This window comes from Oryx dammah, unplaced genomic scaffold (assembly GCF_014754425.2).
Source record: "Oryx dammah isolate SB20612 unplaced genomic scaffold, SCBI_Odam_1.1 HiC_scaffold_2, whole genome shotgun sequence".
In the NCBI taxonomy this organism is placed as follows: domain Eukaryota; kingdom Metazoa; phylum Chordata; class Mammalia; order Artiodactyla; family Bovidae; genus Oryx; species Oryx dammah.
The window spans coordinates 192,744,968-192,764,303 of NW_024070186.1; the positions used below are offsets into that span (position 1 = coordinate 192,744,968).

Below are 19,336 nucleotides of genomic sequence, written 5' to 3' on the forward strand. Positions count from 1 at the left end.
ACACAATAACTTCAGCCCTTGCAACCGCTTGCAGCCGGCCGAGCGCGCTGCGCTCGCATTCTTTTATCTCAGTCTCAAAAAGTTCTAGTTCACCCGCCTCCTCCTTAGCGAAGGGGGCTGTCTTCTCGCCCATACTATTGGTAGGTAGAGTTGTCCCTCAGAGAAGAGGCCGGGCCAGATTCCCTTGGGAGGATCTAATTGGCCTTCTTGACAGTCACTCGCCTGTATCTGGCTTGCGATTGGTTCTCGTTGGACGAGGCTCAGGGTTTGCTTTTCTCGGCCTCCATCCCCGCAGAGTGGAGCCCCGGGCTTCTCCGCCTCCTGATTGGCTCCATCCCCACTCCTGAGATTTGTGATTGGGTGCGGCTGCGCGGGGCGGGCCGGCCTGGAACCTCGGCCGTTGGCGAGCGCTCTAATCTCGTCCCCCTCCCTTCTTCTCGCCTCACTCAGTGCAGGAGTCTTCACCCCTCCCGGTGGGTTCTGATTAGCCACTTCCGACGCGTCTCGGGGTCCGGATTGGCCCGCCGGGTCCCTGAGCCCGCTCCCTCCCCCCGGGAAGCGACTACGGCGGCTCCGAGGAGGGGGAGGGGCAAGGAGGGACGGCCGGTCCCCGTCAGTCAGGCAGCGGGAGCCGCCGGGAGCGGATGGCGGCGGCGGTGGCGGCCCCACTCACCGCCGGGGGTGAGGAGGCGGCGGCCACGACCTCCGTCCCAGGGTCTCCAGGTCTGCCCGGGAGCCGCAGTGCAGAGCGGGCCCTAGAGGAGGCCGTGGCCACCGGGACCCTGAACCTGTCTAACCGGCGTTTGAAGCACTTCCCCCGGGGCGCGGCTCGCAGCTACGACCTGTCAGACATCACCCAGGCTGGTGAGTGTGCAACCAGGCCCCGAGCCCGGCCGGGACCCTCGTTTGCATAGTCCCGCCCCTCGCTTGTTTCTCCCGGGGCCGGGGCGTTAGGCCCGCCCCATCACCTGGCCATCCGAGTTCTGGATTCTGTGGATTTGCATAAGTCCGCCACCAGCCCCCTCCCCACTTTAAGAACTACTAGACAATGAGCCCTTGCTGAACACCCTGAGTCCCTGGCCGAGCGTCGTGACAGCCCCCCCAACCCGCCCTCTGCTGCTCTTTATTTGCATATCTGCGCACCTGTAGAATGGTCCCGCCCCTCACCTGGTTGGCTTATTTGCGTGATCTCTTCAACTTTAGTTCTGATCATTCCATAAAGCAGCCCCCGAAAGCCCACCCCCCCCATGACTCTTTTCTCTTTCCTCACTTCGTTTCCAACTCTTTCCCCTGTTCCACCGAGATACGAGCAGCCCCAGGCCCCCGCTTATCATAGATTTGCCCCTGACAACCCCAAGTTTGTGTCCTTCGCCTGGTAGTCCCGCCCCCTGAGGCTGCTGCCTTTCCCCACTCTTCACCCAGCCAGCCTCTGGAAAAGAAGCAAATCTCCCACCTCCCCCGACTCTTTTCTGCGCGAGTTCTTCCTCCCATTATCCTAACCCCTTTATCTGAGACTCCTCCTCCTTCTTGAGTGTGTGAGGTCACTGTGGAGCCTGTGATCTCATAGAGACCCTAGAATTCCCATTTCAGTTTCTGCTTTTCCCCAGGGGGGAGGGACTTGAGGCAGTTGCTGAAAGGAAGAAAATCTTAGCTAGAGAAGGTCCCCACTGCCCTTCCCACTCCCCAACCCCTAGGATCCCTCTTATCATGCGCCCTCCACCCTGGTGTCTGTTGATGGTAGGGTGTAGGGGACTCCACGGTGACAGGTGAGTCAGGCCTCAGCTGCTCAGAAGGCCAGCGCTGACCTTGGGCTGGCAGCTGGGGGGGTGGGGATTGGGAGAGGGGCGGAGGATCGCATTCCCAAAGCCCCACCCCAGCGGAGCCCAGGGTGGGACTTGAGGCTGGATGAGTGACCCCCTGATGACACTGCCCTGGGACTGCATTCCCCGCCTAGCAGGTGCCTGCTCACTTGCAAACACCCCAGTCTTTCCTCGACTAGCTGGAGAGAACCAGTTGAAAGCACTCCGCTTGTCTTGGGTTGCTAGGTAAACTCACTGGCCGGCTCTGCGGTGAGTGAGTTCAGGGAACCCGGGAGCCATTCCCCTCTCAGTCTCCCCCAGCCGCCTAACCCCCCAGCTCCAGATTGACCTCAGCAGCTGTGTGACACTCGCCGTCTGTTCCCTTTCCCCTCCCCGTCTGTTCCCTTTCCCCTCCCCCTTGCTTGTTTTTTGACAAAGACCAAATGTTATTCTTTACTTCCTTAGGGCTCTGTCTGTGAGAGTGGACTCCTGGGGAAAACTCCCAAGAACTCCGGGGCCCCTCCCAGCTCCCACCCCCTCCCGCCTCCTCCCCAGCATTCCGGCTCAGGGTGCAGCCCAGCTCAGGGTGCAGCCTGTTCTCCTGGGACAGTCCCAGCTTCCTGTGAACCCCTCTCTGCCCTGCTCTCCAACAGGAGCCCTCAGTCCTTTCAGGGCCCGAGTTCTAGGCCAGGTGGGCCTCTCATCCCGGGCTCTCTCCTCTGGCCCCTCTCCCCACGCAGGGTGCCTGTAACTTGGGGTGGGAAAGGGGAAGTGACAGGAAGCCAGTCAGTGTTGCCCTTACGCTGCTCTCCACACCTCCTTGCCCTTCAACCCTGACAGACTAAAGGCTTCCAGCACTGCCACCCCAATCATGTGGAAGCTCTCCTCCTGTTTCCCCAGCTCTTTCTGAACCAGCGTGTTCCTTGCACACGCTGTCCCGTGGCCCAGGTCCCTGATGTCCCTTGGACTTGTTCCTGGGGCCCTGATAGCAAGATGAATCCTGAGGTGGGGGAAGGGATGAGCTCACAAAAGAGAAGTGCAGCTCGTTCTCTCACAGACCACATCCTGTGCCGCCTAGGCCCGGCCCCCTCCAGCCCTGCTCCCTTCCGCTCTGAGCTTTTGCCCCCTGTGCGCCCCAGCAGAACCTGCTCCCACCCCTTCTCCCACAGGCCCCTGCAGCGCACACGAGAGAAAGCGGGCAGGTGGAGGGGCGGGGCGGCCGGATGCATCTGACCCTCCCAGCCTCCCTGGAACTGTCTTCTCCTGTGACAGGTCCTCTTTCTTGCACAGCAGGGCTGGGAGCAGAGGGGGTTCCTGGGGCGTCAGGCTGTCATCCACCCTGGTAAACACAGGGCCCACCAGAGACAGAAGCCGACAGATTGTTTCTGCTTCATTTCCTGTCACAAGACTCACCTCCTTGGGGGATAACCCCAGCTTCCTCTCCCCTCGGCTTTTGCTTGCCCTTCCCTGGAGAGGGCCCTCTAAGAAGCTCACCCAAGCTCCATGGCCTGGAAGTTCTCCCAGCAGGCTCTGGGCCTCTCCCAATACGGGCTGAGCAGAGAAAGCAGAAACCCGGCTGCAGAGATCTGAGCAGTGAATGCCTCCAGCCTGGCGGGAACCCTGCCCTGGTCTAGCAAGTCACTGGTTGAGATAAAAGGATGGCAACAGACTCTCCCCTCCTTTCCGCCCTCTCCACGCTTTGCCCATGCCCAAGACACAGGCGCTGGTCTGAAGTCTGGGTAAAAGTGAGAGAGGATGTAGAGGCAGGCTGTTGGGAGTGGAAGAGGGTAGGAAGGAGCCCAGTCCTTGCCTGGGACTCCAGTTCCCACCTCCGGCTTGGTCCACTTGTCTTTCCCTCAGGTCCTTGGAATCTGTAGCTTCATAGTCCCATGGGCCTGGCTTGGTGATGCCAGGGGCTGGTCTCTAGACTAGGCTCTAATGACCCCTGGTTTTCCCCCTAGGTTGAAGATAGGTTGAGGGTGGGAGACGGAGCCCTTAGGAGGGAGGAGCCTTCCTGGTCATCTCCCTCGGGGGTGGTTCATAGTCTTACCTTGGACCTCCCAGCCCATCACCTTGCTAGTTCCTTTGGTGCATCAACCTTCTCCTATGACCTTTGCCTTCTACCTCCTCAGGCATTACAGGACAACAGGGACCACAGGAGGCAGAGAATCTAACCACTCTTGTAGAATAGCCCTGCGTTTGTGTGTCTGAAGACAGTGTTTGTGGCTCGCCCTCCCCCCACCCAAGTCTAGGCTTCTCCAGCCCAGTCTTGCCTTTGCCCTTCTGGTCATACCTGGAGTGTGCTCCAGGTTACGAAGTCTTTCTTCTTAAACTCTAGGGAGTCCAGGTTTATAGGTCTGATTCTTTAGGTCAGCTAGGGAGATAGAGGGCTGGGCAACTGGCTCTGGGGAAGTTCAGGATCCTCCTGTCCAGTACTGGGCCTTTGCAAGCTCCCCCCTGACACTTGTTTCCCCTAGACCTGTCCCGGAACCGGTTCCCCGAGGTGCCAGAGGCGGCCTGCCAGCTGGTGTCCCTGGAGGGCCTGAGCCTGTACCACAATTGTCTGAGATGCCTGAACCCAGCCTTAGGGAATCTCACTGCTCTCACCTACCTCAACCTCAGGTAGGGAGGCAGGGCCACAGGAGGGTAGGGGGGTGTCCTTCTCAGCCCCAAATACCAGTGCATGGCACCCTGAGTGACCCTCCCCGTGACCCAGAAAGTAGGGCAACACGGGAGAGTTCCTGCCTGGAGGGAGAACCCACTGCCTTTCTCCCTCCTGCAGCCGAAACCAGCTGTCATCGCTGCCGCCCTACATCTGTCAGCTGCCCCTGCGAGTGCTCATTGTCAGCAACAACAAACTGGGAGCCCTGCCTCCCGACATCAGTGCCCTGGGGAGCCTGCGACAGCTCGTGAGGATGGGGAGCAGGGGGACTAGGGGGATGGCCGAACCAGGCACTAGGGACTTTTGGCAGGAGGGCAGGGAAAGGCAGGATGCGCCCTAGGGGAAAGGATGAGACCAAAGGAAGAAGCCTGGTCCAGGAGGCAGTTTCTGATGCTCCGGGTCTGATGCGCTTTCCCCGCGTCTTTCCTTGTCTTTCCTCATTCCAGGATGTGAGCAGCAATGAGCTGCAGTCACTCCCCACGGAGCTGTGCAGCCTCCCTACCCTGCGGGATCTCAACGTTCGGAGGAACCAGCTCAGTACCCTGCCTGATGGTGAGGAAAAGGAAGACTTAGAGGGTGTCGGGTGTGCGTGTGTGTCTACCTTGAATAATGCCTGACCTAGAGGGTGTCAGGGTGTCTGTGTGTGTCTACCTTGAATAATAACTTAGTCACCCAGGGTGTCAGGGTGTATGTGTGTGTGTCTACCTTGAATAATGCCTTAGTCGCCCAGGGTTGCCAGGGGTGTGTGTGTGTATATCTACCTTGAATAATGATACCTTAGTCATCCAGGGTTTTGCCATGTATGAAATGCACTGTAAATTATTTTCCTCGCTCTTGACCAGCACCCCTCTGAAGCCAGCAAGGCAGGGGTTATTAGCTGTACTTGACTGATGTGGGGGAAGGTACAGCAAGGGCAGTAGGTGAGCGCATTGGCAGGCACCCTGTAGAATTTCACGGTCAGAAAGGGCCTTCGAGGTCACCCAGTGTCACACCACTTAGCGCAGATGAAGCTCTCAAAACCTGAGTCCGGTGAGGCCCCGTGCTGCTTCAGAGGTTCTGAACCAGCGTGCTGGAGCCCAAGCAAGTCCATTTAATGAGCTAATTGTGATGCACCCTGACACTTGATAGCCTCTGCTCCAAAGCAGGCATACCTTCCTTTATTCAGCTTTGTGTGTGTGTGTTTCCTGTGTTTTAGGTGGGGACTAGGTAGATGTGAGTGATGTCACTCAGTTCTGGGGCCAGCTCTGAAGATTTAATGGCTTAATGGGGAGAGACAAGCAGAGGGAGGTGCTAGGACAGGAAACTGAAAGCCATAGAAGCTGGAGGGAGCCATGTGGCTCTGCCTGGGACCCTGGGGAAGACCTCGGGCCCGAGGCACAGTGGGAGTTGACCTTTGAAGGAGAGTTCCCCATCCTTCTGCAGCCCAGGCAGATGCACCCCTATGTGTAGAGCAGGGAGGTCCAGCACGGAATGGTTAGGAAGGCAAGCCAGGACTGGTGGGAAGGACTACGGCTATGCTACCTGTGTTTTTGAAGAGCAGGCAAGGGGAGTCAGGTGGTTACCTGTTTGGGCTCCTCCCATCCTTCTTCTAAGATGGTAGGGGTACAAATAAGCATTGGATCAGGGCTCTCTCTGGGCCATAAGAGACCCCAGCAAAATGCCCCGGGGAAACAGAGGAAAGAGCAATAAATTCCAGCCTAGTGTCTGGAAGGATTTCAGAGAAGTGACACCTAAGCTGAACCTGGAAAGATGCATGGATAGAAAGCTGGGGCTCTCCTAGCTGAGCAGACAGCATGTGGGGAGGCCAGAGCCAAGGGGCTGGAGGGCGGTCTGATGTGGTGTGAGGGTGGGAAGCGAGGTGGAGAATGTGGGCAGAGCCAGGTCATGAACTCCTTAACCAGGGAATGCTGCTTGACCAGAGAGCAGCGATTTTCATCCATGCCTCGGCTCGTCACTAATCCAGGGGGCCTCTCTGAGAAGTGGAGAAGGGTGCCATTCTCCTGCCGGGTGGGCCGGGGCTTGACTAGTAGAGTGCCTGGGGGTTGCAGCTCCCTCTTGCCGTGCCTTTGTGCAGGACACCGCCCGCTCACCTGCAGCAGCCCTGGCTGCAAGTCCTGGAAGGCTTTTGAGCAACAAGGTGTCACAGTTTGATTTGGGCCCTGTGATGGACACTTGAGAAGGAGGAAGCGGCAGTGGGGTGGAGTGGGCAGGGAGGAGAAGCGGATGGGCAGCAGCTGAAGTCAGTTTGAGTGGGCGGAGGAGCAGGGCGGTGGTTCCTGGGGAGCGTCCTCCACCCACCAGGGCAGAGGGGCTGCTGGAGAGGTGACATGCCAGCGGGGGGCAGAGGAAGTGAGCACAAGGCCCTGCCCCCGAGCATGCTCCTGACTTCTCCCTCACCCACCCCCAGAGCTGGGGGACCTTCCTCTTGTCCGCCTGGATTTCTCCTGTAACCGTGTCTCCCGCATCCCGGTCTCCTTCTGCCGCCTCAGGCACCTGCAGGTCATTCTGTTGGACAGCAACCCCCTGCAGAGCCCACCTGCCCAGGTGAGTGGGGGTAGGGGTGGGAGGGGGCGCAGGGCTGGCCGAGAGTGGGCAGGAGTTGGGGGTGTGGGTCCCTTTGGTACTCAAGCAGGATCCGGGGGTCCCCCCCTTCCCCTCACTATGCGTCTCCACACCCAGATCTGCCTGAAGGGGAAACTTCACATCTTCAAGTATTTGTCGACAGAGGCTGGGCGGCGCGGCGGGTCTGCACTGGGAGACCTTGCTCCTTCCCGCCCCCCAAGTTTCAGCCCATGGTAAGTTCCACATGGGAAGGAAGGAAGCCCCTGGATACTTAAACCCCTCTCCAGCGCCAGGGACCCCGTGGTTTCCAGAGGGTGGATGAGGGGGTGGCCACCCAGAACGGGGCTGACTGGCTCTCCCTGGCTGGCCCCAGCCCTGCCGAGGACTTGTTTCCGGGACGTCGGTACGATGGCGGGCTGGACTCGGGCTTCCACAGCGTTGACAGTGGCAGCAAGAGGTGGTCTGGAAATGAGGTAACGGCCTCCTTCCCATGGGACACAGGGGATCTCGGCCTCGGGGAGAACCTCTGAGCTAGAAACTTTCGTCTTCTGCCTCAAAAGCTCAGAGTGATGAGGGTGGCTGGAGCCGTCTTTTTCAGTCCCTCATCCATATACCTCAGGGAAGGGCTGGTTCACCACGGGCCCAGACTCTGGAGGGTCGATCTCCCATCTCTGCCTTTCTGCATTTCCAGTCAACGGATGAGTTCTCCGAGTTGTCCTTCCGGATCTCAGAGCTGGCCCGGGAGCCTCGGGGGCCAAGGGAGCGAAGGGAGGATGGCTCTGGTGAGCAGTGGGGTCATGGGCTGTGGGCTGGGGGTGTGGACGAGGCTCTTTGTGCCTCCCTCCGCTCACTGACACGCCCTGCTCTCTCTAGCGGAAGGAGACCCTGAGCAGATCGACTTCATCGACAGCCACGTGCCTGGGGAGGATGAGGAGCGCGGTACCAGCGAGGTGAGGGGCCGCCGCATCCCGTGTCCATCTACCGTGAGAGAGCCGGCGGGAGCGAGCCAGGGTAGGCTCGGGACCCCCTCAGGCCCTCTGCTGTCCTGTCTTCAGGAACCACAGCCACGGGAGTTGGAGTCGAGCCCTGCGGCGGGAGACACGGAGAAGGCGCCACGCAGCAGGTACCCGGAGCCTCCGAGGCGGCGCCCCTCCCGCCACACGTGCCTCCGCTCCCCTCCCCAGCGCTGCCTCTGTCCCTCTGCCCTCAGGCGGGAGGAGCCGGCAGGGGAGGAGCGGCGGCGCCCCGACACCTTGCAGCTGTGGCAGGAGCGAGAGCGGCGGCAGCAGCAGAGCGCCGTGTGGGGGCCCCCCCGGAAGGACAGGTGCGCGCTGGCCGGGAGCCCCCACGTGCTTCTCTGCCTCTTGGTGGGTGGCGGAGCCCTGCCGGGCACTGCTGACCCCATGTCTCCTTCCTTTTCCAGTTTTCTGAAGCTGGGGGTCAGGGCTGCTGGCGGGGGTCCCGGTACCTCGTCCACTCAGGCCACCTACAAGTATGTGTCCTGGACTCCACGTCTCTCAGTCCCCACCCTGCGCACACACCCTTGCCCCGACCACCCCTCTGATTCCCCTTCTGTCTCCTCAGTGGCACGTCCAGGTCCAACACCACTCAGCTGGGAGCGTCAGCTGGGCAGGGAGCCCCCACCCCTGCCCCTGCCTCCACCTCCCAGGAGCCCCCGCTTCCATCTGGACCAGGTGGCAGGGGGACTTTGGGTGGAGGATGGGGGCCTGTGTAGGTGGGGGAGCAGGGTGAGGCCTGGCAGCCCAAGGGAGGGGTAGGACACTGAGAAGGTGTTTCTCTGCCCTGTCCCTGTCCCCTGGCTCCGGCCCCCAGCGACCGCACCTGCTCCCCGGCCGCTCAGCTCCATTCAGAGACCAAACAGCTTCCTCTTCCGTTCTTCCTCTCAGAGCAGCTCAGGTGGGTCTTGCTCCTTCCCCAGTACTAACCCAGTACTAATCCAGCACTAAGCTCCGGGCTGGGGTCATCCCTTGTGGCCTAGAAGTTCTCTGGTCAATTGTCCCTTTGTGTGGAAAATTCCACAAGCACAGAGGCAGGAGATGTGGGTACCAGACACTGCGACCCGGCTGCAAAGTCCACGGTGGGCAGTGGAGACAGCCCCACACCCCCCTTTCCTCCAGGCCCTTCCTCACCAGACACTGTCTTGAGACCTCGGCGATCCCCCCAGCTTTTGGACGAAAAGGAGGTGATGGCTCAGCTGCGCCAGGTATGAGAGGTGGGACTAGTGTGGGTTCCACGTGGGCCCCTGAGTTTCCTGGTTTCCCTCAGCCTCCTCCTTGCCCAGCCTGGTACTTCCTCTGAAGACTCTGACCTCTCCCCCTCCTTCCCATCACCCAGGTGCTTGAGTGCCAGCTGCAGCGGCCCCTGCCTGATGACCTGGCTGAGGCTCTGGCCAACGGGGTCATCCTCTGTCAGCTGGCCAACCAGCTGCGGCCCCGCTGTGTGCCCTTCATTCATGTGCCCTCACCTGCTGTGGTCAGTTGGCGCCCAGGGCAGGAAGTAGGGGTTGGGGCAGGAACTCCTGGGGCTTCTCTCTTACTCCCTCTTTCCTTTCTTACCCACCCTCAGCCAAAACTCAGTGCCCTCAAGTCTCGGAAGAACGTGGAGAGTTTCTTAGAAGCCTGTCGAAAAATGGGGGTACCTGAGGTATGGGTGTGTGCTCTCGGGCACAGGGCTGGTCTCTCCTATAAAGGGTGCAGTGTCCTGGGCTCAGCGGGGCCCTCTGCATGGATGCTCACGGGGGTCTCTGCTCCCCAGAAGGAAGCACAGCCACCAGCCCGTCCTGCGTGTCCCCTGCATGCCTCCCTTCCCGCACCCTGCATGTTGGCGTGGCTCTGGCCCTGCACGTGAGGGCAGGGGTGGGAGGATGGTCTTGCTGCTGCTCTTGACGTGTGTCCTTTGTCTTGTCCATCTGTCCTACTCTCCCTTCCCAGGCTGACCTGTGCTCGCCCTCAGATCTCCTCCAGGGCACCGCCCAGGGGCTGTGGACCACCCTGGAGGTTGTGAAGCGGGTGGGGGGCAGGGCCCCCCCACCCCCCTGGCCCCCCTCTGGTCTGGGCGGCTTCATCCTCTTCTACGTGGTCCTCATGCTGCTGCTCTGTGTCGTCTACACTCGGCTCCTGGGTTCCTAGGACCTGAAGCCACCCCTCCCCCTGACCCTGCCCTCTTTCTATTTATAAGACTCCTGTGCAACCCCCTCCCCACCAGTGGTGCCTTCAGCCCCTACCAAAGACACTAGTGAACCCCACCCCTCATACACACTGACTTCAGAGGCCCCACTCTGGTAGCCCCAGACCCTGGGCCCCCAGCCTCTGGTCCCCTCCGGTAGCCCCTCCTCCTGCCCCGCCCCCTGCGTGCTGATGGTGCCTTCAAGTCCTCTCCCTGCTTCCCCAGAGGGTGGATCTTAACCTTCCTTCTTGCACCCCCCACCCCCCGCTGCTATAGGGGGCTAAATTATCTATATTTTGTAGAGAGAACTCTATATTTGTAGGGGATGCAGGGGCCCAGGCTGGGTCCCTGTCTCGTGTATAAATTGTACAGATCGTGGCCGCCTGTGTGTTTGTATGTGTGCGTGCATCTGCTCCTGCTGTGCTGGGCCCACCCCCAGCCGTGTCCCCTGGGCTCTATGTGCCAGCCCGCCTACTCCAGCATTTTCCTCTGAAAGTGGCAGGTCTGTCCTCCCCTCTAAGCCTCAGCCCGCTGTGTCATCTCCCTTCTGTTACCCTCTGGCAGCTTCCTTGCATCTCAGTAGTCCCCAGGCCATGTCCAGGGTGCCCTTGACCTTTGCCTGCTACATCCCGTCAACCCTCTTGGTCCAGGCTCCTTTAGGGTGTCTCCTACCCCACAGCCGAGAGGAGGAGGTGACAAGGGGAACCTAACCCGGGCCCCTTCCCCCAGGAGTCCCTGTGCCAGCCCCACCACATCCTGGAAGAGGAGGGGGCCCTAGGAAGGGGCCTCCCCTACGTCGCTGCTCTCATCCATGCCCTGCTGGAACGGCCTTAGGGTTGAGGTCGGGGTGCAAGGGCCCAACCCGGCGGGGGCCCCAGGAACCGAAGACAGCGGCGTCTGGGCTCCGCTCTCTAGCGAGGACTGGTGAGGGCGGCCTCGGGCCTGGCCCTATGCCTCGGGCACCTCTGCCCAGGAAGTTGGAAGCAGGCCGGCCCCGCAAGGCGCGCTGCCGCCTCTGGGTGCGGCCAAGGGTCTGGGACGGAAGACGGGGAGCTGGGTGTTGTGTCAAGTGCAATAAAGAGAAGCCGGAAGCCCTCTAGGTCATCCCTCAGGAGTGTGTGTGTGGGTGTGTGGGTGTGTGTGTCTCTGTGTGTGTGCGCGCGCGCGCGCGGACAAGAGCAGTGCGTGGGGGGAGCGGGTGCCCCCTCCTCACGTCCACATCCGGTGGCCTCTGCGTCCACTTCCGGCGCTGCGGTTCTCTCCCAGGCTTCGCCCTCGCGCGCGGCCCTGCCACCCCGCCGCCAGGGGGCGCTCGCGGGAATCCGGCGGGTCCGCGCGCCACGTGTCCCGGAAACGCGCTGGGCGCCCGCGTCACGAGGCATCGCGAGGCCCGGCGAGGTGGGCCGCAACCCAAGCTCGCGGGCACGCGCGCGTGGCAGCACAGGTCTCTGAGGGAGGCCGCGCCGGTGGAGGGACCGAGAGGGGCCAGGCGGGCTGCGCGAGCGCCGAGGTGTGGCCCTGCCCGCCTTCCCGACTCGACATGCTGCCCTGGACCCCCCGGCGGCGGGGCGCCGGCGAAGAGCAGGCGCCCAGGGAACAACGCCCCTCAGCGGGCAGCGGCCTCTCCCAGGCCTGGGACTCCAGAGAGAACGCCCTGGGGGAACAAGGAACAGCCGCACAGGGCAGGTGAGGGGCTCGGCCGCCGACGGCACTTGGGGGGAACCCGAAAGGGGCCCACAGTGTGCAGAAATCTCAGTTGTCCCTACTCAATAATGGGTATGATCCGAATCCCCACACCGGGCACCCTCGTCTCTGCCTTGGAGATATTCAGACTTGGCGTGGAGGAGGTGACTGGGGGAGGCTGTGACCGGAGCATCTCAATACCCCTCACTCTGTGCCCCCAGCCCTCAGCCCTGGCCTCGAAGGCTTTCCTGGACTCGGAAAGAGCAGCTGCGGCCTCGGCTGCCCCCAGGCCTGGTTGCCAAGCATTCCCTGGGAACTCCAGGTAGGTACAGGGTCCTGCCATCTTTACCCCCAGGACCCTTTTACTGATTCCTGAGCCTGTTTTAAGCTCCTCAAGTCCCGTACTCTCTCTCTCCCTGCCTACCCCTTCCCCCCCAGTTCCTTTCTCCCCTCAGAGAACTTGGGAGGTGACACCATCAAAGATGACCCTGCTAGCGCCCTGGGACCCCAACTATGAGGCTACAGCAGGACGTCGGCTGGTGTGGGTGAGTTGGGGGTGCCTGTGGCACCGATCTCGGGTGGGACAGGGATGCCTTGGGAGGGGCTGAAGCTCCAGCAATCTTTCCTGTCCCTCCCTCTACAGGGACCCAGCTGTGGGTCTGGCGTCTCCTTCTCAGGCCGGACCTTGTACCATCCCTCATTCTGGCCTCTGTACCAAGCAGCCTCATGCAGGGGCCTCAGGCCCAGTCTAGCAGGACATCGGAGTGAAGAGCAAGTGTCCAGGGCTGCAGGTACTGCCCTTGGTCCTCTCAGACTCTGCAGAGAACCAGTGCAGAGCTTGTCACCCCAGCAGCTTCTCCTCCCCAGGGTTCCCGGTGATGTGCTCTGAAGACGTCTTCTTTTTGGACCCTCTGCTGCCCCGTGGGCAGCGTGTTCCCCTGTACCTGTCTGAGGTCCCTCAGCAGGTGAGTGCTCCTCCTGCCTCGGCCTCACCCCAGCCTTCAGGCAGGGCTTGCAGGGAGCCACTGTCCTCCTCTCTCCTCAGGTGATGGGCTCTCTGAAGCTGCTGCTGCCACGCCCGATCATGTCCCCCTGGCTCCTCCCCATTCCATCTTCAGGCTGCTCCACTACCTGGCTCAGTGGGCCAGAGCTGATCGCCCTCACTGGCCTCCTGCAGATGAGCCAGGGGGCACCAAGACCCAGCTCCTCAGGGGCTCCCAGGCTCCCTTCTGGCCCTCCAGCCCCTGCCTCTGATCACCCAGCTGCCAGTGGTGGCCCAGGCTGTTCTCACTGCGGGGAACCATCTCTCCCTGGGACCCCAGATGCCCAAGGTCCATAGCTCCTCCAGGGACAGAATGGGTCCTTTACTTCCCCAGGCAGGTTCTATTGATAATAAAACTGTTGGTTTGCAAACAGGCTCCTCGTGGTCAATGGCACAGTGGGGCGCGGAGGCAGGGATGGGGTTTCTTCCTCTACCACAGCTTTGGCTGCCCCTCTCTGATTCTTGTTACTCATTCCCCCATAAGGTGAGGAATCTATGGACTTAAGACCTTTCCAGGCTGACCCAGCAGGGAAACTTCTAATGAAGAGGGGGAGTGTACAGTATGTTACTCTAGGCTAGACTGAATATATTAGAAGCAAAGACTTTGCCACGCCTGGAAGAAGGAGGATTGTCTTGAGCACAGAGCTGGCATTGGGAGAAGCAAACTAGGGAGTAGGGAGTAAGGGGGTGTCATCACTTCAGCCGGGGCGGGAGAGGGCGGTGGGGGCACTAGTGTAAGATACCTGGTGCTCTCATCCCTCTTGCGCTGGGGTCCCAGGACTTTGGCAGACACCCAAGAAACTTGCCCGTGGGTGGAGGCAGGGCCACGTCTGTATGTCTTCCGCATCACCGATGTTGTCATCGTCAGGGGCAGGGTGGGCGACCTAAGCGGACTTGAGAGTCTGGAGTGATGCTGCAGGAACTCTGTGGGGAAACAGGATCAGGGCTTTGGCTCAGAAGGTCTAGAAATGTGTAGGGTTCTGGTGGTGATGGTGTTTTTTAAGAGGAGAAGAGTTGTAGAATTTTCTCCCTTAAAAGAATCCAAGTTCTTGGGGAACCTCCTCCCAAAGACTGGAAGGAGTGGAGTGGGCAGCAGGTCCTAGGGGGAAGCTCGGTGCTTCTGCTGGTCACACGGCCTGGGCACATCTGGACTTTAGAGCCACTCAGCCATGGGGAAGGGGCCTTTGGGGTTGAGAAGGGGTGGGGGGGTGGGAAGGCATTCTTAACCTTGCACTTTTTTTCCTCCCTACACTCCCGTCTGTCAGCTATACTGAGTGGTGTCCTGTCCAGGGGAGGCGGGGATGGGAGTTGGCAGGGAGATGGGGGCGGGGTGTCTCCTCACCCCGGCCTCCGCGAGGTTCTGGAACTCCAGCCGAGCGTAGCTGTGTGGGCGGGACCTGGCCCCCGGTGCGTGGCCTCGCACCTCCAGGGGAGGAACCAGATCCAGGTCCACGTAGTTGAGGCCGTGGTCGGGGGGCTCGGGGATGGCAGTGCCCATTCCTATGTAGTCCGCGGCCGCATACTCAATGCATACGTACTCCCCGGCTAACTCTGATGGCGGCTGCAAGCAGGACTGAACCCCAGCCCGTCCCCAGCCGTCTCGGAGGCCGAGATGAGCGCCTTGGAGCCCGGGTCCAGGCTCCCTGGCCGCGGAGGAAAGAGGCAAGAAAGGAAAGGACCGTGGTGCACAGCAGCTCATGGTCACGTATTCAGTGCCTCCTCCATCCTGGAGCGGCTGGCGGGGAGCTGCTGTGGTGGAGGCGGGAAGGCCTGGGGGCTCCATCACCACGTAGCCGCCGGCTTGGCCGCCCTTCATGGGCTCGTAGTCACTCCCGGCTCCCATTGTTATGTAGCCCCCGCCCCGCTCCAACCGCGCGGGGTTGGAGGCTGCCTCCCCCAGCCTCGCCAGGGTCTTGAGGGTCGCTTGCTCGCTGGTCTCCCTCGGGCCATTCCGACGGTTCAGCTCGCTTGTTCGGGCCGCGGAGTCTGGGGTCTCATAAGACTGGGGGACAGAGGGTCTGAAGGCTCCCGTTGGGGGCTTTCTTGGCAGTGGCTCAGCCCTGCCAACAGCACCACTGTCCCCGATTCGCTTCATGGCGGCCAGGACGGTCTCGTGAATGCTTTGGGCCACCACGGCGTCGGGCGCCTGTAGCCACAGCTCCCCGGGACCCGTGGGTGCCGAGCGGCCAAGCTCCAGGAAGAAGAAAGAGTCTGCGTGGCCGCAGCGGCGCACGCTGAGCAGGGACAGGCGCAGGGCCGGCGGCGGAGATGCCCCGGTGGCCCCGGAGCCTCTGCCCCCTGGCTTCCGCAGCAGGCTCAGTACCCCGGAACCCAGGCACAGGCAGTAGCCGCCGCTGCCCAGGCCTCGTGCCCGCCCCAGGCCCTTGGGTCGCAGCGTCACAGGCCAGACGTCCTGAAATGGAGCGAGGATCCAGGCCCCGGGGTCCTCGTGGGAACTGGGACCTGAGGAGACAATGAGCTGGTCACCGGGGCTCCGGGCCGGCAGGTTGGAGACACTGTGCCCGCGGGAATGAAAACCCGAAGGTGTAAACCCTTCAGGTTTGGGCTTAACTTCGGAGACCCTTGGGAGGGACAGTCTACGGATAAACCAAGTCCACAAACCACCACCCCCCCAACACACACAGACTCCCCCAGCCGCATCTCCGGCGGCGCGGGGCTGGGGCCTCACCGGCGGCGGCGCGCGCCTCGAGCAGAGCGCTGTACCACGCCTGCTGCTCCGCCTCGCTGGCCGCCGCCACGCCCAGGCTGCGGTCGCGCGTGTACAGGACGATCAGGTGGCGCTGGCGCGCGTCCATGCGCTTGCTGATGGTGCAGGCGCCCCCCAGGCTTACGCTGAACTTGGGCGGCGTTCGGCCGGCGCGGAACTTCTTCTCGCTTTCGTAACACTCGAGGCGCGGTGGGTCGGCGCGGAGCACAAAAAAGCGGCGGCGCTGGGACTTCTGCTTCCGCAGGTGGCCGCAGAGCCGCACGTCAGCCGGGCAGACCCAGGGCCGCGGCAGACCCAGAGCCACGGCGGCCGACTGGACCTCCGGGGTCGTCGTGGGGTCTCCGGGCTTCATTCTTGCCCAAAGCAATCAGGGGGCCGGAGCAAGGGGCTGGGACGGCTGGGAAGGGACTGGCAGAGGCGGGGTAGAGAGTGCGGTCCTCGGGGCCGGGGGCGGCGTCCTGACCTGTCTGGATACTCCGCGTCTGTCTCCTGCTCCCGACTTCGTTTGGCCTCTCGCTGCGCGCAGCATGTGCCCCAGTGGCGCGCGGTAGCCTGAGATACCCAGGGCTCCGACGGCCTCCCCGCCTCTCCCCTCCCTCCTAACAGGGATCGCGCCTAAGTCCCCACCCCCGCGAGGTTAACCCTCGCGCGCCCCGGCGGTGGGAGTGGAGTTTGAGTCGGAAAGTCCAGGAGAGGCGGCCTCTGTCTCACCCCACCCCACACCGTGGGGCTGGGTTTTCCCAGGAGCCGGGGAGTGATCTGAGCTGATTGCCAAGAAGGCAGAGAGGGGAGGCGCGCGTGCGGGGAGCCACGTCTGCTGTGAACGCGCTGGTGGGTCCTCGGGGGTGGGCAGACCGCTGAGTCGGGCCACCCTTACAGCGGCGCCCGCCGCTCCCGACTCCGGCTCTAGGCACCCGGGTCCCCCGCTTCCCACCCATGAATGGCTCTGTTCTCTTCCTTCCCAAGTAATTCTGGAAGCCACGGCAGCCGAGCTTTGGGCCATGCGCATTTCAGAGGAGCTAGAGGTTGTTTCTCTGCAGAGTTAGGGCCGATAGCAGGTGTCTTGGGGGGAGTTAACTTCTGGGTTGGTCTGGTGTGGACCATACCCATCAGGGTCCCAATCAAGTGTCACTGAAGGCGGAAGAGACCCTCTCTCAGGGCCCTTCCCTCTCGCTGCACTAGTGCCCTTGGCCCCTCCCCACCATCGCTGTTCAAAAGGAAGGCTGGCAGGCCAGCTGGAAGCTCTATGTAGACTTGCTGCAGAGGGAGGTGCCCTTTGCCCCTCGCATCCCCAGACGTTTGAAATGGGGCTGCAGTTCAGACGTTTTGACACCCCACTTCTGATCCTTCCAAGGAACACCCGCTCATGTTGGAGGTGATGGCACTGGTCAGCGCACACTCTGTGAGACAAACTGGCAGCTGACACATGGGTGGGGGTCTTAGAGGACCTTACCATATCACTATTGGGGCAGGTTGTTTACCTGAAATAGGGGAGCTGAGGGTTTGGGAGAGGAAGAGGGTGACTGTAACCCCTATTAAACGTGGTGCCGTCGGGTGGGGAGGGAGTTATACCAGCAGGACTGAAGCAAAGCCCCCTGGCTCCTTTCCCCAGGCTAGACCATGGGCCAAGGAAGCTTGAGCAGGGAGGACTGGGTTCCCACCCACGCTCCTCCACTTCCCAGGCATGGAAGGAAGGGGCTGGTCTATGAACTGCAGAAGACAATGGTGTGATGTGCAGGGAGGCTAGGATCCTTGAACATCTTTAAGGGTTGTGTTGAAAGTGTGATAGAGTGCCACCTGGCGTTGTGAGGATGGGCCTCTGCCCAGTGGGCAGGTGATGCCCAAGCCTGCTCCAGGTGCCTCCCCGTGAGCACAGCCTCTCTGCAGGTGCCAGAGAGGTGGTACCTGCAGCTCAGGTGGTACATGGGGGCCAGCTGCAGCCTCCACCTCTGATGGATGTTGTCTAGGGAGAGGCAGGTCTGGTAGATCCTGAAGTGGACATCACAACTGAAGTATGTTCGAAGTCAAGGCCTCCAGTGTGGCCTTGACATACGTGCCACGTGTGAAGTGGCAGAGACACAAAAGACACCTGCAGGCCTCTCCGCTTCCTAGTCCTGGTGCTGCCTCAAGAAGCAGGGCACTCACAGGCCCACGTACCTGCTGTGCGCTTGCCTGGAGCCTTTAGTTCCCAGCCTTGATTTGAAGCTACCCCATGGGAGGGTTGGAGAAGGCAATGGCACCCCACTCTAGTACTCTTGCCTGGAGAATCCCATGGACCGAGGAGCCTGGTGGGCTGCAGTCCATGGGGTCGCGAAGAGTTGGGACACGACTGAGTGACTTCACTTTCACGCATTGGAGAAGAAAGTGGCAACCCACTCCAGTGTTCTTGCCTGGAGAATCCCAGGGACGGGGGAGCCTGGTGAGCTGCCGTCTATGGGGTCACACAGAGTCGGACACGACCCCAGCCTTCGGAGGCGACTTAGCAGCAGCAGCAGCATGGGAGGGTCTCTTCATATCCAGTCCTAATTCCCTACCATCCAGTCCACCTTGCAGCACCCCAGGACTTGTGCAATCACAGCCGTTGTCACAGAGACCAGCTCCAGACCATCTTGTGTCACTGAACCCCTAAATGCTGGGTAAAGACAAAGCAGGAAGTAGCAGGGATAGGAGCATGGGCCCTGGGTGAGCAACCACAGTCCAGTGGGTTGGTTATCAATGCCAGGTGATCTACCCTGCTGGGTACCAGGAAAAGCCCCGAGCCAAACACCTGACCTAATCAGTTGCCCTGGCAACAACACTGCCCTTGATTCTACCCAGGCAAGATTTATTTCAGCTGGTTACCCTGGTAACTTGTCTGGCTTCCCCCAGTCACAGGAAGTAACAGAACCTCAGCTCTGCTGGGTGAGAATGTCTCCCCCAACCTGAGGGGGTCCCCCTGTGTATCCCACTGCCAGTTGCAGGGCATCTGAGGGATGGACTCCCACATTCCACGTGCCTCGGCAAGACTCACCACGGAGGAGCCTACAGGGAGGAGGCTGGGGCTCTGAGGCTCCCGGCTTCCTCTCCTCCCTCAGGTTCTTGCTCCTCCGTTGCCAGGGCTCCCAGGCCCCAATATAGCGAGAACGGAGAGCTTGGCAGAAGTCATGGGGACCGGCTCCCGCTTCCTCACCCAGAGAGGCAGCTGCCAGTGACCTGCTCAAGGCTGGGGTCAAGCCAGGGGGCTGTTGCCTGCAGAGCGTGGTCACAGCATTGGCCAGGGGACCATGAGAACTTGGTCAGAAGCCCAGCGGCAGCCTGGGGGAGTCCTTGCAGCCCTGCGCTGTGGGTTCATTCTGGCAACCACTAGGCTGGGCCTGCAGGGAGACCCTGGAGGATGGGGCAGGGAGAACACAGCCCAGTCCTGATCAGGTCAGAGATTCTTCCATCCTGGCTGCCTCCTTGGAGAGAGGGTGCCAGTGGAGGCAGTGCTAGGGCTGTTCCGCAGGCCTGGGCCCGGGGACCTCTTGACTTTTCTCCCCTGGAGTTGGATGCTGACCCAGGGTTACTTCTCTGATTGGTCATCCTGCCCTGGCAAGTGAGCTGGCTGGGGTCCATGTTGGACAGAGTGGCCAGGAGGCGTGGACGGGGACTGCGGGGAGGTCCTGGGCCCAGGCACCAAGCAGTTGAGATCCCTC

General features: G+C 61.4%; 3 protein-coding genes across 4 annotated transcripts; 2 read left to right on the forward strand and 1 right to left on the reverse strand.

The window, feature by feature from the left end:
• The first annotated feature begins 448 nt into the window (after window positions 1-448).
• LRCH4 (leucine rich repeats and calponin homology domain containing 4) lies at window positions 449-13,305 on the forward strand. Of its 2 annotated transcripts, XR_005724764.1 has the most exons (23): window positions 450-864; window positions 4,277-4,421; window positions 4,582-4,708; window positions 4,908-5,013; window positions 6,869-7,005; window positions 7,141-7,256; window positions 7,397-7,496; window positions 7,715-7,805; window positions 7,897-7,973; window positions 8,079-8,146; window positions 8,234-8,347; window positions 8,447-8,515; window positions 8,608-8,717; window positions 8,857-8,940; window positions 9,162-9,247; window positions 9,379-9,516; window positions 9,610-9,687; window positions 10,939-11,895; window positions 12,114-12,214; window positions 12,331-12,437; window positions 12,536-12,683; window positions 12,760-12,857; window positions 12,938-13,305. XR_005724764.1 is itself a non-coding variant. In XM_040262311.1 (18 exons), the coding sequence occupies exons 1-18, from the start codon at window positions 645-647 to the stop codon at window positions 10,170-10,172; spliced, it is 2,064 nt and encodes a 687-aa protein (XP_040118245.1). In that variant the 5' UTR covers window positions 449-644; the 3' UTR covers window positions 10,173-10,587. The 2 variants fall into 2 exon arrangements, 1 of the variants encoding a protein (XP_040118245.1); XM_040262311.1 differs by lacking the exons at window positions 10,939-11,895; window positions 12,114-12,214; window positions 12,331-12,437; ... (1 more) ...; window positions 12,760-12,857; window positions 12,938-13,305 and adding an exon at window positions 9,975-10,587 and having other exon boundaries at window positions 449-864.
• On the forward strand, window positions 10,937-13,305 carry SAP25 (Sin3A associated protein 25). The gene is made up of 6 exons (XM_040262358.1): window positions 10,937-11,895; window positions 12,114-12,214; window positions 12,331-12,437; window positions 12,536-12,683; window positions 12,760-12,857; window positions 12,938-13,305. The coding sequence occupies exons 1-6, from the start codon at window positions 11,750-11,752 to the stop codon at window positions 13,229-13,231; spliced, it is 894 nt and encodes a 297-aa protein (XP_040118292.1). The 5' UTR covers window positions 10,937-11,749; the 3' UTR covers window positions 13,232-13,305.
• Window positions 13,306-13,448: 143 nt separating this feature from the next.
• LOC120879389 (insulin receptor substrate 1-like) lies at window positions 13,449-16,262 on the reverse strand. Its single transcript, XM_040262391.1, has 3 exons — window positions 15,611-16,262; window positions 14,277-15,408; window positions 13,449-13,858 (listed from the first exon to the last, which is right to left on the reverse strand). Exons 1-3 carry the CDS (start codon window positions 16,012-16,014, stop codon window positions 13,799-13,801), a joined length of 1,596 nt encoding a protein of 531 aa, XP_040118325.1. The 5' UTR covers window positions 16,015-16,262; the 3' UTR covers window positions 13,449-13,798.
• Between the last annotated feature and the right edge of the window lie 3,074 nt (window positions 16,263-19,336).

What these genes read in the sequence shown, in the direction of transcription:
- LRCH4 (XM_040262311.1), top strand. Translation starts at nt 645, where the DNA reads ATGGCGGCGGCGGTGGCGGCCCCACTCACCGCCGGGGGTGAGGAGGCG. An exon ending in CTCACCTACCTCAACCTCAG is followed by an intron (nt 4,422 to 4,581) that starts GTAGGGAGGCAG and finishes TCCCTCCTGCAG; the next exon opens with CCGAAACCAGCTGTCATCGC. An exon ending in GCTCAGTACCCTGCCTGATG is followed by an intron (nt 5,014 to 6,868) that starts GTGAGGAAAAGG and finishes ACCCACCCCCAG; the next exon opens with AGCTGGGGGACCTTCCTCTT.
- SAP25 (XM_040262358.1), top strand. Translation starts at nt 11,750, where the DNA reads ATGCTGCCCTGGACCCCCCGGCGGCGGGGCGCCGGCGAAGAGCAGGCG. An exon ending in GGAACAGCCGCACAGGGCAG is followed by an intron (nt 11,896 to 12,113) that starts GTGAGGGGCTCG and finishes CTGTGCCCCCAG; the next exon opens with CCCTCAGCCCTGGCCTCGAA. An exon ending in GCAAGTGTCCAGGGCTGCAG is followed by an intron (nt 12,684 to 12,759) that starts GTACTGCCCTTG and finishes TCTCCTCCCCAG; the next exon opens with GGTTCCCGGTGATGTGCTCT.
- LOC120879389 (XM_040262391.1), bottom strand. Translation starts at nt 16,014, where the DNA reads ATGAAGCCCGGAGACCCCACGACGACCCCGGAGGTCCAGTCGGCCGCC. An exon ending in GCCGCCGGTGAGGCCCCAGC is followed by an intron (nt 15,409 to 15,610) that starts CCCGCGCCGCCG and finishes TGACCAGCTCAT; the next exon opens with TGTCTCCTCAGGTCCCAGTT. An exon ending in AGAACCTCGCGGAGGCCGGG is followed by an intron (nt 13,859 to 14,276) that starts GTGAGGAGACAC and finishes GTTTCCCCACAG; the next exon opens with AGTTCCTGCAGCATCACTCC.